The sequence below is a fragment of the Daucus carota genome, chromosome 5 (genome assembly GCF_001625215.2).
Source record: "Daucus carota subsp. sativus chromosome 5, DH1 v3.0, whole genome shotgun sequence".
Taxonomy (NCBI): Eukaryota; Viridiplantae; Streptophyta; class Magnoliopsida; order Apiales; family Apiaceae; genus Daucus; species Daucus carota.
This window is the reverse complement of record NC_030385.2, coordinates 41874068-41891722: the sequence shown is the minus strand read 5'-3', so window position 1 is coordinate 41891722 and position 17655 is coordinate 41874068. Positions and strand designations below refer to the sequence as shown.

Genomic DNA, 17655 nt, shown 5'->3' with positions numbered 1-17655 from the left:
AAGATCTCTCTTGGAGTTGGAAGACTTATTTCTTTCTATTGGTGATGGTGTTTGCGGATTTGATTATGTCCTGGTATATGCATCACAGTATACTCTTCACTAAACACTTCCTTGAATTATTGAATCCAAACACTAAGTCTTGAAATTTAAAGTGCAAGGCTGTACTGAGGTAATCCAAATCAAGAGCTTGTCATATTTTTTTAATAATCAAAGACTTGAAGGTCCAAATCCCCGTGATAGGCGTTGCTGGAGATTATGAAATGAGAGATAGGTGTTGTAAAATGTGGTAGCGGAGAAGAGAGATAATGCAGACAGCGTGGACATGATGAAATCAAGGAGAATATAGTGAAACATAAGGATGGAGTTGAGCTTCTTGATTGAGCATTTAGCAATGTTGTTGTTGCCATTGATTTGGGGATTGAAAAAGATAGATGAGGGATGTCTGGCTAGCTAGTTAGAGTGTTCTTAATCAAATGAATCAATGTGTAATTATAGAAACAGTATGGTTGACTATGAATGTTGGTCTGGTTGCTTTGCCAGAGTCTGAGTACGAAACAGCAACCATGAAGTTTAATATTTGCTGAAAATTGTACCCACCGTAATATGCATGATTCCCAGATGAGGCAGGGGTTTGTGGGGGATGGAGATTTCCAGAGGGACAATTTGGTCTAAAAAAGAGATAAGGTGTGCATAAATCAATTCAGGGTGTGCATAAATCTGTCATTATTATGTGTGTGTGGTTTATTGGATGGACCATCGGTTAATATTTCATGTTAGTCTGCTGAGTGTAACTGCTTTACCTGCATATCCGTGTAGGAGTAGTTTGAAAGCACTAGAACCCAAGCAGTGTTTTGACACTTTGACATAAAATGCTCACAAGCCGCAAGCGGGTACAGATCTAGCGAGAGACACGCAGAACACTGGGCTTAAGACTGCTGCTAACATTCAAGAAGAGGAAGCAAATTAAAGAAGGTAAACTAGTCACTGCAACTGTAGCAAAAGATAATGGTGCCATGATATGAACTGTTAAATTTGCACTATTTATTAAAGGAAAATTGACATTATTTCTCTGCATTTAATATGATTTCATTCCCATGCAAGTTGCAACTATATGAATGAATAGCTCAAATAATTGGTCCTGGTCAAGCAGCCTAAGTACCATTTTTCCTTCCCACCGTAATGACAGGATAATATTACTGTATTTTCTTTCAAGTAGGCCCGTGCCCAACAGAAATGGCATCGAGCATATATAATAGGTCGAGGGTTCAAGTTTCATGTAGATTTGTCAAATCGTAACTTATAAGTTACACAAACGTGTCACCTCTGTTTTTCTTTGCTTCACTCTGTACTTGACCCACGAAGACCGCGAATAGCAGCATGAAATCGTCAAAGCAAATCAAGACAGCTCTCTTATCTGTAAAGATCACAGCCGTGTAATCCTACCAAATCAGACTCACCCTGTTAAATGATTTGCCCAGGTCAACCAGCCTGTAGACTCATAATGCATATTCTTTTAAGTAGGTCACTGTGTTAACTACAATCAGTGAAGGAAAGACCAGAACAATGGAAACATTTAGTGTTCTTTTGTTTTGCTCCACCTTATTCTCTACCTACATGTTTTCTGCATCAATTGACACCATTAGACTACATGAGTCCATTAAAGATGGTGACACCATTGCATCCCCTCGTGGAGAATTTGAACTTGGATTTTTCAGCCTGGGGAGTTCCAGGGATCGGTATTTAGGTATCTGGTACAGGAAAATATCATATGGAACAGTTGTATGGGTAGCTAACAGGGAAACTCCGCTTAGGAATGCTTTCGGTGTGGTAAGAGTTGATGGCAATGGAATAAAATTGCTGAGTACTAGTGAAAGTGAACAAGTTGTTTGGTCATCGAATACGTCTAGATTGGTGAAGAATCCTACTGCACAGCTACTGGATACCGGGAATTTGATCATAAGAGATGAGGATGGCATGGCTGGAGGAGATTTCATATGGCAGAGTTTTGATTATCCAGGAAATACTTTGCTGCCAGGCATGAAATTTGGTTTCGATTTGGTGACTGGCATAGACAGGTGATAACGCCAATCTCCGATCCTGGTCCTTCCTCCGTCGTGGATGACGGTTCTGCGGTGTAGCTGCTGGAAGGGCTCCTACAAAACAACACCGGAGGGGGGTTTTGACCCCGCGGCGCCTCCGGCGTGAGAGTAAGAGCAGGTTTTGGAAGGATAAAGATTAGAGAAAGTGTGTTATCTATATGTGGTGGGTGAAGGTGTATGTGTGGTGGTTGTTGGTGGCTGGTGGCTGAGAGTGTTTTAATATATGCTGAGTGTAAGTGTGTGTAAAATGAGTGTAAAGAGAGAGTTAAGTCCACCCCTAAGCTCCTGATCCTTGGTCTATTTATAGGCCAAAGATTAGGGTTTAAGGGTGATTACCTGGATCCTGGTCCTACACGTGTAGGGGTTTGATCCCCTACACGTGTCCAGGTGTCAGCGTAGGAGTAGTATTTTGGAATGTTCCCTGGCTTGTCTCTATCGCCAGTAGTTGACCGTTGTGCTTGTCTTTATCGTGTCAGTCTGTGCTCCGTGCAGTAGATGTCGGCAGGTACATGTTTGGACCCCGGTCGAGGGGTGTGGTTGAGAGGTGTCCGGGTCCAGATCCTATCTCGGGTGATGTACTCAAGCAGGTCCTGAGATGCTGTGTTATATGAGGATCATGGTCCACGAAGGGGCCTGGGTCCATAGGAAGCAGGACCCGGGTTATTCCATATCATTTGCCCCCCACTCCCTTATATAGATCTTCTATGTGAGGGAGTAGAGCGGAGTTCTTGCTTTTGTTGCTTTGGCAGAGTGGACTCGGGCAAGGTTGGGTCTTTGGCAGAGTGGACTCGGGCAAGGTTGGGTCTTTGTGTTTGCTCCGCGTTCGGATGGCTCCGGGTAGAGGTGGGAGTTCTGGGATTTCCCTTGGGTCCGGGTAGCGGTTGCGGTCTTTTGTATTGCTTTGTTTGTCGAGTAGACCCGGGTAAAGCGGAGATTTTGTGTTTGCCCCCCTGCCCGGGTGGGGGTGGGGTGTTTTACTTTCGTGGTCGGGTGTACCCGGGTTGGGTTGTGCTTAGTCTTCACCAGGTGTTGCTCTCTGACCCAGGTAGATTTAAGTAGGGAGTTTGTTCTGCTTTCTTACTTGGAAGAGCCCGGGTCACGAGGATCCGCCCGAGTTGTTTCGTGAGAGTGAAGCGTTTGCAGTACGCTGGAATTTCGAGGGGTTTTGTAACCACTTCTAACGCTTTGATATCTGAGCCGTCGCGGTTTTTGAGGGGAGTGTTTAATTATTACAGCAGTAATAATTAAAACTGGTTGCCCACTGATACGTTGCCACGTGGCCTACGGTGTGGCTATAAATTCGGCCCTTCCTTTCAGTTTTCATTTTTTACTTTTGCCTTTGTTTTCGAAATTATCTTTTCACCGGAGTTTTCTTCTAAGGTTGCTGGGTTTTCGAGTGCTCTTCGAGGATTTTTGTCGCCGTCGCTTGTGTGCCTCGTCTCTCTCTTCGTTCTTTCTTCAAGTAAGTGTTGCTTTTCCTCTTTCGCTTTTGCATTGTATCGCTTGATATGTGTTTGATGTCGCTTTTGTAGTCTTTGAAATTTGTAAGCATTTCGCTCGTTTGTCTCGCTTGTGTTTGGATATTTGCATGTGTTTGTTGGGGTTTTGTGAGTTTGATTCGAAATGGGTAGGCGTTTGTGTTTAGTCTGGGGTTTTGTATTTCGGAAATCTGGGTTTTGGTTTTGAATGTTCTTGGATTTCTTGAGTGTAACTGTATGTATATGTGTATAGTGAGTGTATAACGGCTGGGGGTTTGAGTTTTGATTCTTGATTTCGTTTTGAAATTTCTGTGAAAATGTTTGTGGCGTTTGGGATTCTTCGGTGATTTGAACTGGACCCGGGTTATATAGTTGTACCCGGGTTGGGTAGATTTAGGACATGGCTGTTTTAGATGTTTGTGAGTCGCGAGCGTATTTGCCCGGGTATGTACTTTAGGTCCGGGTAGGGGTTTTGGGCTGCTTTGTTTTCGTACTTAGGAGAATTTGTTGTGCTGTAACTTGTATGTATAGACCCCGGTTCCTTCTTAGTACATAGTACTCTTCTCCCCATGGAAACCTGGGGAAAGGAGGGGACCCGGGTAGGATCGGGTGAGCTGCTTTAGTTTTTTGGGGTAGCCCGGGTGCCCTTTCTTGTTAGCTTGGATCCGGGTAGTGTTGTTTGTGCTTGATCGTTTCTCTTTTCTTGATGCTCTTCCACATAGAATTAGGATGGGATCCGGACCCAAATAAAATCTGTAACCATGTGTGAATTCTAAAACTGATCCGGGTTGCTTTTTCATTTAGGTTTATGGTCCGGATCCCTAGGCCGCCAAGGAGAGAAATCGTTGCTTACTCAGCTGTACCCGGGGAATTCTCTAGTGACACCGAGTGCGACGAGGTTCAAACCCTTGCTTTCCGCGCCCGGGTAAAGATGGCTGAAAGAGAAGTTTCTTCCTCGGGAGTGGTGTCCGAGTTCCAAAAAGTGACAAAGACGATCGGGAAGCAGGTTATTATGTCCCCGGAAGGTATCTGGTGTGACTCTAAGTCTTACTTTGTCACCAAGGCTCCCCTGGTCGAGGAGAAGGGGTTTTACACCAATATGTCCGGATTCTACAGGCGTAAGCACCCAAACGGGATGTTGGGACCTTACAGTAAGGAGGAGTTTGATGAAAAGTTCCGGGAGCTGATTGGGATCCGGGCTCCGTTCCCGCTGAAGAGCCATATCAGGGAAATGTCTCCGGACGCGGCCGATCGAATGATCCGGGCCGCTTTCCAATTGCCTCCGGAAGTCGAGTGGAGGTGGCCTGTGCCCGGGGAAATGATTTACCACCGGCCTGCAGATGGTTTCGTCCCGGTGTGGATGGAACATCTTCGATCCGGGTGGAATCCCCGATGGCATATTTTCTTCAAGCACCTGTGTAAGTATGAGTGGAAGGTGTCCCCGATGCAGTTGACGCCGAACGCGGTCAAGTGGATGACCTGGTTCCTATGGGCGTGCAACAAGATGAACTATTACCCCACTTTGAGGTTGTTTCGCATGTTGTTCCAGTTCAAGAAGTCCGGGGTAAAGCCCCTGTATGAGCTACGCTTTCGTGCGAAGGAGTGTGGTCTGGGCACTGGGTTTGTGAGCCCGGTTATGCACCAGAGTTCGCTGAAGGGATGGAACGGAGAAGTCCTTATGCTGAAGGGTCTGGACTTGGCCTTCATGCCTTACATGGAGACGGACGACAAGAGGGTGAAGACGGATTCTGGAGCGCCCGGAGCAGCTGGAGAGTTCCGGACTCAGTTGGTTGAGTTCTGCACTTGTCTCGGGTTTCAGTTGACCCGGGATACGTTTATGCAGCACAACCAATTGCACGAGGGTGGCTGTGAGTTGCATTTTTTCCTCAGCTTTTTGTTGCTACTTTTGTAATATCTCGTCCGGGTCCTCTTGTTTGTCAACTGCATATTAATGTCTTGTCTGGGTCCTTTTATCTGCAATCTGTATGTTGCCATCCTGTCCGGGTCTTTTTGCTTGGAGCATATTCCTTAGAATGATTTATTGTAGTATTTCTTTGTATTGACCCGAGTTCTCTTGATTCTTGACAGGTCTTCCCTACTTTGACCCGGATCTTTGGAGGGCCATGTCTGCGAACGATTCTTTTGCTGCTGCTCTGCGAAATTTGGGAGGAGTTCATACCCTGCCAAAGCCACAGCCGAAGGATAAGTCGGCAAAGAAGAAAAGGGGCGCCAAGAGGGGGGAATCCGGGTCTTCCCGCCAGGAGACAGATGGGACCGGGCATTCAAGTGCTACTCCGGACCCGGAGGTCCCAGTTGAAGATCAGGAGCTGGGAGTTGATGCTGTGGAGGTGGAGAGCCCGGTCCACGAGCCGAAGAAAAAGAAGAAGAAGACTGATTCTTCCCAGAAACAAGTGATTGATATGACGGGGGAGGATCCGGGAAAGTCTGCGATGGAAGTGGTGGACCTGGGGATCGAACTCGAGGGTGGTTCCCGCCCAGCGCCCAGGTTTGGAAAATATCCGGTCAAGAAAGTGATTGGATTAATGTCTGAGCTCCCCTCTGACCAGGATTGGGAGATGATGGAAGATCAGGGTTTGGTCGAGAATTTTAAGGAGATCGGGGACCTGTGGGGTCAGGTAATTCTCCTACCCGGGTTCAATTTTCTTTTGTACTTTGCTTCGTTTTCCTTGTTTTTTATAATTCTGGTTTTTCTGACCCGGGTCTGATGTTTCTCTGTTAGCTCGGTGGTCGCTTGGCCGGGTTCAACACCCATGCTTTGGCTAACTTGAAGAAGGAGAGAGATTTCTCTATCGCTAATCATGCCAAAGCAGTGAAGTTGGAGAAGGATCTTGATATAGAGAGGTCAGCCCGGGAAGCGTTGGAATCGAGTTTGGCTACCAGAGTCAAGGAGGCTGAAGTTCGTAAGGAAGCTGAGCTCGGGCAGAGAGTCAAAGATGCTGAGGCCCGGGCTGCGGGCGCGGAGAAGAAGGTTACCGGGTTGGAGCAGGAGGTGGCTGGCTTGAAGCAGGAGTTGGAGACCCGGAAAGCGCCTGCGGAGGTCATCGCCGACTTTCAAAAGTCGAAGGTTTATGAGGATGCCCTGGCCAAGGCCGCAGCTGCTGAAGTCATGCGCTGCTGGACTGTGGCTGAGAAGCATATCAAAACTGACCCGGGTGCTAATGCTCAAAGCTTCATTGACTTATACATTGCTGTGAAGAACAGAATCAATGCAGGTGGGGCGGAGCCCGAGCCTTATGCTGTCCCGGGTCAGGATGTGGACTCGGATTCTTCGACTGAATCCGAACCGGTGGATGAAGAGATTCCTGTTCAAGATCCTCTTGCCGATGATCATCCCGTCCAAGACTCTCCTCCTGCTTAGATTGATTTTTGCCTTTGCTTTTGAAAGACAATGTTTTTGTAATATCAAGTATATTTGTGTATCAGGATTGATTATTTGACCGGGTCTGTGTGTACCCGGGTACTATGGATGCTTACTTCGCTGCTTTTGATCAACTATTTGTTTGTCAACAATAGACTCGTGAATGCTTCGTTGCTTGCTTTATATACTTATCGTCCGGATCGGTTGCTTAAATAGTTTTGTACTTAGAAATTTTTTCTAAGCAAATGAAATAGGTGGGCCCGGGTAACATCTACCCGGGTTGGTTGCTTACATAGTTTTGTACTTAGAAAATTTTTCCAAGTAAATGAAATGGATGGACCCGGGCAATTCTTACCCGGGTTGATTGCTTTATTTGTGTTTGCACTTAGAAATTTTTTCCAAGTAAATAAAATGGATGGACCCGGGCAGTTCTTACCCGGGTTGATTGCTTTATTTGTGTTTGCACTTAGAAATTTTTTCCAAGTAAATAAAATGGATGGACCCGGGCAGTTCTTACCCGGGTTGATTGCTTTATTTGTGTTTGCACTTAGAAATTTTTTCTAAGTAAATAATATGGACCCGGGTTGATTGCTTTAACATGTTTGCACTTAGAAATTTTTTCTAAGTAAATAATATGGACCCGGGTTGATTGCTTTAACATGTTTGCACTTAGAAAATTTTTCCAAGTAAACGAAGTGGATGGACCCGGGTAGATCTTTCCCGGGTTGATTGCTTTGATATGTTTGCATTTAGGAATTTCTCCAAGTAAATAAAAATGGTGGACCCGGGCGAGGTTTACCCGGGTTGATTGCTTGATTGCCTTAGAAAATTTCTAAGTAAATAGTAACGTAGATTTATCAATAGCAAAAGACTTCATTGATATTAAAACTATTACACAGCTTTGAGAATGATCAAAAGTACATGACTGCTTTTAGGTATATATGGCTGTCTTCCAGAATCCTTCCTTCTCGTTGATTTTACTGATAGAACTTCCTCAACCTAAGACCGTGCCAGGTGTTGGATACTTCTGACCCGTCCATATGCTCCAATTTGTAGGTGCCCGGCCTTAGGACTTCTTTAACTTTGTATGGGCCTTCCCATTTTGGCATCAGTTTTCCTGTGTTGGTCGGATCTGAGGCTTCGGTGTCCCGTAGGACCAGGTCTCCTGCTTGAAAGTTCCTGACCCGGGACTTTTTGCTGAAGTGATCCCGGGTCTTTTCCTTGTATTTCTCCATTCTCGCGATTGCCTGATCTCGGACCTCATCTACCAAGTCTAAGTTGACCCGGAGTCCTTCCTCATTGGCGATTTCGTCGAAGTTGATTACTCTGTGGGAAGGTGACCCGACTTCGATTGGGAGCATTGCCTCCGTTCCATAGGCCAACTTGAAAGGAGTTTCTCCGGTGCTTGTCCGGGGACTGGTTCGGTATGACCAAAGAACATGTGGTAATTCTTCTGGCCATTTGCTCTTGCTTTCTTCTAGCCTTTTTTCAATTCCTCTCAGGAGGATCCGGTTGGTAACCTCTACCTGGCCATTTCCTTGAGGATAGGCGACTGAAGACTTCTTGTGCTTGATGCCTCTTTCAGCCAGGTAGGTTTCAAAGTCTGACCCTATGAACTGGGGTCCATTATCTGAGACCAGGACTCTTGGTAGCCCGAATCTCATCAGGATGTTGTCCATGAACCGGATGACATCTTGCTGGTTGATCGTTCTCATTGCCTTGGCCTCGACCCACTTGGTCATATAATCAATGGAGACAAGCAGGTATCTGAGGTCTCCTTTAGCCCGGGGAAAAGGTCCCATGATGTCTATCCCCCATACAGCAAACGGGATTGGGGATAAAACTGAAGAAGGTAGGACATGGCTTACCCGGGGCACATTGCTGAACAGTTGACAGTTCTTGCATCTTTTCACAAATTCCATTGCATCCTGGTGGATAGTCGGCCAGTAGTACCCCTGTCTGATGATTTTGTAGGCCAAGCTTTTGGCCGACATGTGGTCTCCACATATTCCTTCGTGGACTTCTCTTAGACAATACTCGGACTCTTCTGGACCGATACATTTCAGGATCGGGGCTGAGTAAGTTCGTCGGAATAGGATCCCGCCTTCAACAAAAAACTTGGCTGCCTTAGCCTTCAGCCGTTGCGCTTTCCCCTTGTCTTCGGGTAACTCTCCCTTCTCTATGTAGTTGATCAGGGGAGTCATCCAGGTAGGGCTGATCTTGAAAACTTCCTCATGTTCTATTGTTGGCTTGTGCAATTCTTCGAAATAGACTGAGCTATCTAGGTCCGCTGAATTTTGGACCAGCCTGGAGAGGTTGTCTGCTTCAGCATTCTCTTCCCTGTTGACTTGCAAGATCCTGCATCCGGGGATCAGAGTAAGGTAGCTTTTCACCAAGGCTTGATACTTGGTCAGGATCGGGTCTTTGGCAAGGTATTCTCCATTGGTCTGCCTGACCACGATCTGGGAATCACTGTAGATGGTGAGATTTCGGATAGACAGGGTCCGGACTAACTTTAACCCTGCTAGAAGGGCTTCGTATTCCGCTTGGTTGTTGGTTGCTGCGAAACCGAAGGAGATTGCTGTTTTGATGGTGAACCCATCCGGGCTCTTCAGGATTAGCCCGGCTCCTGACCTTTCGGTTGTTGAGGAGCCGTCGACATGTAGTATCCAAGACCCCGGGTTAGAGTCTACCGGGGCTTTTGGTTCGGTCTCCATGGGAGTTGTTTGATTTTCTGGGAAGTTGCATTCTACTACGAAATCTGCCAGGACCTGGGCTTTGACTGCTGTCCGGGGTAGAAACGTTAGGCTGAACTGGCTAAGTTCGATTGCCCAGTTCACTAGCCTCCCCGAGATGTCTGGCTTGTGAATGATTTTCCTTAGTGGTTGGTTTGTGACGATCCTGATTTCTCTTCCTTGGAAGTAATGTCTGAGTTTTCTGGATGCGGTGATCAGTGCAAATGCAAATTTTTCTAGGTTGGGGTACCTGGTCTCCGCATCTTTGAGGACTTGGCTGACATAGTAAACAGGCTTCTGTTGCCCGGCTTCCTCCCGGATCAAAGCTGCTCCGACGGCCAAGGGACCGGCAGACAGGTATAGGTAGAGAGGTTCCCCGGGTAAGGCTTTTGTCAGGATTGGGGGTTTGGATAGATATGCTTTGATTTCATCAAGGGCTCTTTGGCAATCCGGATTCCATTCCACTAATTTCTGATTTTTTGCCCCTTTCAACAATTCAAAGAATGGTAGACATCTTTCAGCAAGTTTTGAGACGAACCTTCGAAGTGCTGCTAAGGACCCTGCTAGCTTTTGGACTTCCCTCTGAGTCCGAGGTGGTTGCATCTCTTGTACAGCTTTGATCTTCTCCGGGTTGGCTTCGATACCCCGGTTGCTTACCATAAAACCCAAAAACTTTCCAGCTTCAACTCCAAAGGTGCACTTGTCCGGGTTGAGCTTTAGTTTAGTTCTTCTCATGTTCTCAAAACACTCTTTGAGATCAGAAATGTGACCCGGGACTGATGTAGACTTGGAGATGATGTCGTCGACGTAGCATTCCAAATTTCTTCCAAGTTGGTCCTTGAAAATCTCGTTCATTGCCTTCTGGTAAGTAGACCCGGCGTTCCTTAACCCGAAAGGCATCAGCTTGTAGGCATAGACTGCTCGGTGGGTTATGAAGGCTGTTTTGGCTATGTCTGCTGGGTTCATCTTGACCTGGTTGTACCCGGAGAAGGCGTCCATGAAACTTAGCATCAGGTGTCCGGACGTGGCATCGATAAGCTGGTCAATGCTTGGTAGAGGATAAGGGTCCTTGGGGCATGCTGCATTCAGATCCGTGTAGTCGACACACATCCTCCACTTTCCATTCGCTTTCTTGACCATGACTACGTTGGCGAGCCATTCCGGGTATTTGATCTCACATATGATATCCGCTTTCATTAATTTGCCAACTTCCTCATCTATTGCCCTCTGTCTCTCCGGGGCGAAATTTCTTCGTTTTTGTTTAACAGGCTTCTTCTTGGGATCGACGTCAAGGCTGTGCATTGCTAGTGACTCATCCAACCCGGGCATGTCGCCCGGGCTCCAGGCGAAAACATCTGCGTAGCTCCGAAGTAGCTGGATGAGTTCTTCTTTAAAAACGGTTTCCAAGCCTTTTCCAATTTTGACTTTCCTTGTCGGGTTGTCTTTTTCGATCAGGACCGACTCGGTCTCGACCGCGGCTTCGACTTTGGTTAATTCTTGTGCCGAGATCATTTGTTGGATCCGGGCATCGGTGTTCTTCTCAACGAAATTTTGAGCTGGGTTCATGATTGCTTTCTGGTTGCTTTGTCCAGGACCAGGATTGGTTGCTCCCGGGTTTCGACTGCCCGGGTCTAGGTCGATGACCTGGACTTCACCCTTGGGGTTTGTTCTCTGGTAAGGCCGATGCTTCTTGTTGCTTTTCTGCTTTTGGAGGACGGTTGCCTTTCTTTTGTTGTCCAGGTGTGTTTCCGCCATGACCAAGGCTTGGCTGTAACACATCCCGGCTGTTGCCGAATCTCCTCTGACTTCCCCTACCCCGAACGGGGTTGGGAACTTGAACTTTAGGTGTGGGATGGAAGTAATAGCTTCGATCTTGTTCAGACCTGGGCGGCCGATGATCACGTTGTACGGGGAGGGTGTATCCGTCACATAGAATTTGATGGTGTGGGTGACCTGGTTCGGGAGAGTTCCGAATCGGACCGGGAGATAAAGTGTGCCAAGGACCGGGACAATGCTGTTTCCGAATCCATATAAAGGATCCTCCCTGTAGTCGTTCATCCGGATGCTTCCTAGTTCCATCCGATCCATGGTGTGTTTGAACAGAATGTTGGCTGAAGAGCCGTTGTCTACCAGGATCCTCCTCACTTCATTTTCGGCCATGTCAAGGGTTACCACTAAGGCTTGATTGTGACCCCGGGTAACACCCTCGAAGTCCTTGCTGCTGAAGGAAATGACTTGTTCGGGGAAGGTCTGGATGGACATGACTTCTTGACAGGAGTCCGGGCTGGGAGGAGGGGAACAGGTGCCGCCCAGTACCACGTTGACAATGTTCTTTTGTTTCCCTGATCCCTCTCCCTTGTTTGCTGTGTTCCGGGCTATGTATTGCCCCATGTTGCCTTTGCTGATTTGCTCTTCAATGAAATATTTGAGGGATATGCAGTTTTCTGTTTTGTGACCGTGGGTGCCATGATAGTCACAATGTCTGTTAGCAGGTCTGCTCTCCGGAGGAGTCTGCATAGGTTTTGGTGGGTAGTAGAAGGGTTTGTCTCTGATTTCTTTGAGTATGTCCTCTCGGGATCTGTTTAGGGGGGTCCATTCGGGCTCTGGTTTTGGTTCCCTGGTTGCTTTGTTTGGACCGGGGTCACTCTTGGACCCGGATCCCTGTTGGCTGGTCCTCTTGGAACCTGATTGCTGGATGAAGTTTGTCTGTCTGTCGGGTTTGAATTTTTTATCCTGGTGATATTCTTTCCGGGGTCTATCTTCGACTTGTTTTCCTTTCGAACTGCCCTGTCGGGTCATCCTCATTGCTTGGAGTACATCGGTCTCCTTAATGAATTTTGCGGCCATGGCATAGGCAGCTGCCAGGCTTTGGGGCTCTTTGTTGATTAATTCGACCACATATCTCTCATTTTGTTCCGGGTCCAGGTTCCTCCGGAATATGCTCAGAGCCTCACGCTCATCCAGGTTGGAAATTTTGTTGATTGCTTCCTGGAAACGTTTCATGTAGTCTGAGAGTGCCTCATTGTCATATTGGCGAACCGTTTCCAGGTGACACATATGGAGTTCGTGTGTCTTGTTTGCTCGAAACCTTCTGAGGAAGGCTTCCCTGAAATCTTTCCAGGACCCGATGCTCCGGGAGGGGATCCGGCTGAACCATCTCTGTGCCCCTCCCTTGAATGTGGAAGCGAAGAAACGGCACTTGGTCAGATCATTGTAGTAGTAGATCTGGGCTATCTGTTCGAAGTAGTGCAGGTGTTCTTCCGGGTCTCCCAGTCCATTGAAGGATTCAAAGTTGTAGTGTTTCATGCCCTTTTGTCGGGGTATGGATTCCAAGGAGTGGCTGAAGGGAGTCAGGGTTCCCCCAATTTCAAGCCCGGCATCATTTCCGATTTTCCGGTTGAGTTCATTGATCATGTCTCTGAGGTTGGTTTGCCCCGGTCTCTCATCCTCGTCATCAGAGATGAGCTCGGGTGTTGTTTCCTTCCGGTAGCGCTTGGACCGGGATCCTTTTATCAATTTCTCTTCTTCGAGTTGCATCCGGATGGCAATTTTTTGTTCAAGTTTTTCCTCTTCCTCTTTTCGGATCTGTTCTTTCCTTTCAGCTAAGATTCTTAGCCGGGTTTCCTCACTATCCTTCTGTTTCTTTTTCTTGGCTTTGTCTCCGATCCGGTCGAAGACGGAACCCCGGGATTGACGGCTGTTCCCGGAGTCCTCGGATTCGCCGATGTCCTCAAGTCTGCGGTTGCTTTCCCGGCGATCATGGTACTGCCGGATGGCTTCAGCCAACTCTAGATTGGTGAGTTGGGACAGGTGGAGTGTGGTGACCGAGACATCGGTGTACTTGTACTGGTTTGCTTCGATCGTGACTCGTGCATCATTGGGGTTGATTGTTTGGTTCTCTTCCGGGTTCACATGTGTGAAAAGGGGTCCTGAGGCATGATCCTGGTTCGGGTTGTCCTGGTCTGTCTGAGGGTTGTCCGGGTTCTGGGGAAGACCCAGGTGGGAGCGTGTTCTTTTTGTCATGGTTTCGAGAACTCACACAGGGTGTATGGTTGCTGTTTTGGTGACAATGCTTGCAAATAGTATAGATAGTGACAGAAATAGTGTGTACAGGTAGTCAACTTACTATTTTCAGAAATACTATAAGTAGTTAAGTGACAAAATGTGACCAGGTGTGAGACAAAAAGATTTTATGTGCTACAGACAAGATTAGGGTTTTGCTCAGGCAGGGTTTGCTATCATGCACACATCAAGAAAAACCATGGCTGAAGGTTTTGAGGAGCTGGGTGTTTTACGAAAGCTTACTGGTGTGATTTGGACCCCCGTTTCGGGGGTTTGTTGAAGAAGATGAGTCCAGTGGCACCGTGACCACAGGACAGAGGACACCTCCGCCCTCCTTCTAGCGCCAAATGATAACGCCAATCTCCGATCCTGGTCCTTCCTCCGTCGTGGATGACGGTTCTGCGGTGTAGCTGCTGGAAGGGCTCCTACAAAACAACACCGGAGGGGGGTTTTGACCCCGCGGCGCCTCCGGCGTGAGAGTAAGAGCAGGTTTTGGAAGGATAAAGATTAGAGAAAGTGTGTTATCTATATGTGGTGGGTGAAGGTGTATGTGTGGTGGTTGTTGGTGGCTGGTGGCTGAGAGTGTTTTAATATATGCTGAGTGTAAGTGTGTGTAAAATGAGTGTAAAGAGAGAGTTAAGTCCACCCCTAAGCTCCTGATCCTTGGTCTATTTATAGGCCAAAGATTAGGGTTTAAGGGTGATTACCTGGATCCTGGTCCTACACGTGTAGGGGTTTGATCCCCTACACGTGTCCAGGTGTCAGCGTAGGAGTAGTATTTTGGAATGTTCCCTGGCTTGTCTCTATCGCCAGTAGTTGACCGTTGTGCTTGTCTTTATCGTGTCAGTCTGTGCTCCGTGCAGTAGATGTCGGCAGGTACATGTTTGGACCCCGGTCGAGGGGTGTGGTTGAGAGGTGTCCGGGTCCAGATCCTATCTCGGGTGATGTACTCAAGCAGGTCCTGAGATGCTGTGTTATATGAGGATCATGGTCCACGAAGGGGCCTGGGTCCATAGGAAGCAGGACCCGGGTTATTCCATATCAACAGGTACTTCACATCATGGAAAAGTCTTGAAGATCCATCTGCAGGTAGTTATACTAACCGGCTTGATCATGCTGGTTATCCGCAGTTACTTCTGTGGCGAGGTTCAGTGGTTTGGTCCAGGACTGGACCATGGGTTGGTTGTCAGTTCAGTGGGAATCCTAATAACTATCCAAATGGAATTTATACAGACAACTTTGTGTTCAATGACAAGGAGAGGTATTATAAGTTTGATCTCGTGAATAAAAGTACTTCTGCCATTGTGAGGTTTTTGCTGCATCCTAATGGAGTCTCCAACGTTTTGTTGTGGAATGCTCAGAATGAAAATTGGATGGTTTTGGTCACTCTACAGGTCAGTGATTGTGATCGTTATGGTTTGTGTGGCACGAATGGTATCTGTAACATTAACAATTCACCGAGATGTGAGTGTTTAAGAGGATTTGCTCCTCGGTTCCCAGACAAGTGGAAGACACTGGACTGGTCTAATGGTTGTGTCCGCAAAAAGTCATTAGCTTGTGTGACTGGAGAAGGTTTTGTGAAACACTCAGGCGTGAAGTTGCCTGACACAAGATATTCATGGTATACCATGAAAATGAGCCTTGAGGAATGCCAGAAGTTGTGCTTAAAGAACTGCTCATGTACAGCATACGCGAAGGCTGATATCAGAAAAGGCGGAAGTGGATGCTTCTTATGGTTTAATGGCCTGATTGATATCAGAGGCTACACTGAAGATGGGCAAGATATCTACATAAGAATGGCGGCATCTGAATTAGGTAACGGATACTCTGCAAATCAAAGGTCTTTAAATTTTACTGCTAACAGTGAATCACAGTTTATTGTTTCCTTTTCTTTCTCCGATTTTTTCTCTAAACAATCTGGCTGTTCAGAGGCAACACGGGGAACCAGAGAAGAGAGGCAAATATGGATCATCGCGGTTTCTGCAGTACTATTTGTACTGCTTGCTGCAGTATCCGTGTTCATACTAAAGAAGAGAAAGCTGAAGACTAGAGGTAGCCATTTCAATGAACATTACTTTAAAAAGGCGAAACCAAAATTCAAAATACGAAACTTGTATTTTAATTATACTCTTATCTTGCAGAAAAGTTGAAATTCATTTCAGAAAGTGTTGCCCTAACCAAGATTGAGCACGAGGAGTTGGACTTGCCACTGATCAGCTTTGAGATTATTGAAAAGGCGACATATACATTCTCCGACAACAATAAGCTTGGAGAGGGCGGCTTCGGACCTGTCTACAAGGTGATTACACTAAAAAATATTCGATACATGGAAACTGTATGAATGAACCTATTTCTGGTGAAATGATGGAATCATCGTCGTAATTGTCCTCAGGGATTGTTGGATAACGGACAAGAGATAGCTGTGAAGAGGCTTTCGAAGAATTCAGGACAGGGATTGGAGGAATTTAAGAACGAAGTTTCGTGCATAGCAAAACTCCAGCACAGAAATCTTGTGGCACTTCTTGGCTGCTGCGTCGAAAACGGGGAAAGAATTCTGATCTATGAGTACATGCCTCACAAAAGCTTAGATTTCTTCATCTTCGGTACTTCTCTATCTTTCTATTCGATTTACCACACAATTCTACTGATGTAAACGAAGTTTATATTAAGGCGAGAAAATATTTTCAGGCGAAGAAAAGGCGAAAATGGACTGGCCAAAACGATATGACATAATAGTAGGCATTGCTAAAGGACTTCTTTACCTTCATCAGGATTCAAAACTACGGGTTATTCATAGAGATCTCAAAGCCAGCAATATATTACTTGATCACGAGATGAATCCGAAAATTTCAGACTTTGGCCTTGCCAGAAGTTTCGAAGGAAGCATAACCGGAGCAAACACATCAAGGGTCGTTGGGACATAGTAAGAATTTGAACGGCTCTAAAATCCTCGCTATTTTTTTTGCTTAAGAAATGATAATTTTATATCTTATGCAGTGGTTACATGTCTCCTGAGTATGCTATTGACGGGCTATTCTCGATTAAATCTGATGTTTATAGTTTCGGTGTTTTACTCATAGAGATAGTGACAGGAACAAAAAACAGACTGTTTAGTCATCCTGATCACAGCTTAAACCTTATCGGACATGTAAGTTTACAAAACTATGTCCCCGTTTGGCTAATCTTATATTTCAACGTTACTAACGAAACCTACAGGCATGGATGAAATACAAAGAAGACGCGCTTATGGGACTAGTTGATGAGGTGATATTGGAAACAAGCAACCAGTACGAAGTGTTTCGAGTTGTTCAAATAGGATTATTGTGCGTTCAAGAAGATCCGATAGAGAGGCCAGTTATGTCGCAGGTGGTGCTAATGTTGAGCTCTAAAATGAAACTACCTCACCCTAAGCAACCTGGTTTTTTCATGGAGAGAAAATTTGGTGTGGGCTTGGGCAAACATTTATGCAGCAGCTCGACGTTGTCTTCATCAAACCACTTGAGCATCACCACAGACTTGCCAAGATAGTGGTGTGGTACACTCAGTGACGAACGTCTACAATTATTTTAGATATAAATGTTAAGAAATGTTTTATACCTGTTATTTAGCACAAAAGTAAGGACTTATTTCAGAAAACAACACAATTTCATGTATTTTTAGTCAAACAGTCACATAATTTGCAATACAGTTTTAAGAAAACAAAATTGAAAAAGAAAGTTAAAATAATTAAATTCATATATTAATACATATGTATGAAATATTTCATATATCATCACCTCGGCCCAAAATAACTCTCGGAATCTACTTGAGCAATATATTTAGACTAACATTGACCTCCATTGTTTCGAGTTATTCAAATTGGATGTTTCGTATACAAGAAACTCATTCCTATCATAACTCGA

General features: G+C 46.0%; 2 protein-coding genes across 2 annotated transcripts; both read left to right on the top strand.

Annotated features, from left to right (window-relative positions):
- The first annotated feature begins 883 nt into the window (after positions 1-883).
- On the top strand, positions 884-10860 carry LOC135152702 (uncharacterized). Its single transcript, XM_064093612.1, has 3 exons — positions 884-972; positions 5666-6213; positions 6318-10860. Exons 2-3 carry the CDS (start codon positions 5701-5703, stop codon positions 6954-6956), a joined length of 1152 nt encoding a protein of 383 aa, XP_063949682.1. The 5' UTR covers positions 884-972; positions 5666-5700; the 3' UTR covers positions 6957-10860.
- LOC108222685 (G-type lectin S-receptor-like serine/threonine-protein kinase At4g27290) lies at positions 971-17406 on the top strand. Its single transcript, XM_017396568.2, has 8 exons — positions 971-2075; positions 14802-15568; positions 15683-15805; positions 15895-16052; positions 16146-16356; positions 16442-16676; positions 16751-16901; positions 16970-17406. The coding sequence occupies exons 1-8, from the start codon at positions 1564-1566 to the stop codon at positions 17279-17281; spliced, it is 2469 nt and encodes an 822-aa protein (XP_017252057.1). The 5' UTR covers positions 971-1563; the 3' UTR covers positions 17282-17406.
- Positions 17407-17655: the final 249 nt, after the last annotated feature.

Excerpts from the sequence above, each read along its gene's own strand:
- LOC108222685 (XM_017396568.2), top strand. The coding sequence starts at position 1,564 with ATGGAAACATTTAGTGTTCTTTTGTTTTGCTCCACCTTATTCTCTACC. Across the intron at positions 15,806-15,894 it reads GAGAAAGCTGAAGACTAGAG|AAAAGTTGAAATTCATTTCA; the intron begins GTAGCCATTTCA and ends CTTATCTTGCAG. Across the intron at positions 16,677-16,750 it reads TCAAGGGTCGTTGGGACATA|TGGTTACATGTCTCCTGAGT; the intron begins GTAAGAATTTGA and ends TATCTTATGCAG.
- LOC135152702 (XM_064093612.1), top strand. The coding sequence starts at position 5,701 with ATGTCTGCGAACGATTCTTTTGCTGCTGCTCTGCGAAATTTGGGAGGA. Across the intron at positions 6,214-6,317 it reads TCGGGGACCTGTGGGGTCAG|CTCGGTGGTCGCTTGGCCGG; the intron begins GTAATTCTCCTA and ends TTTCTCTGTTAG.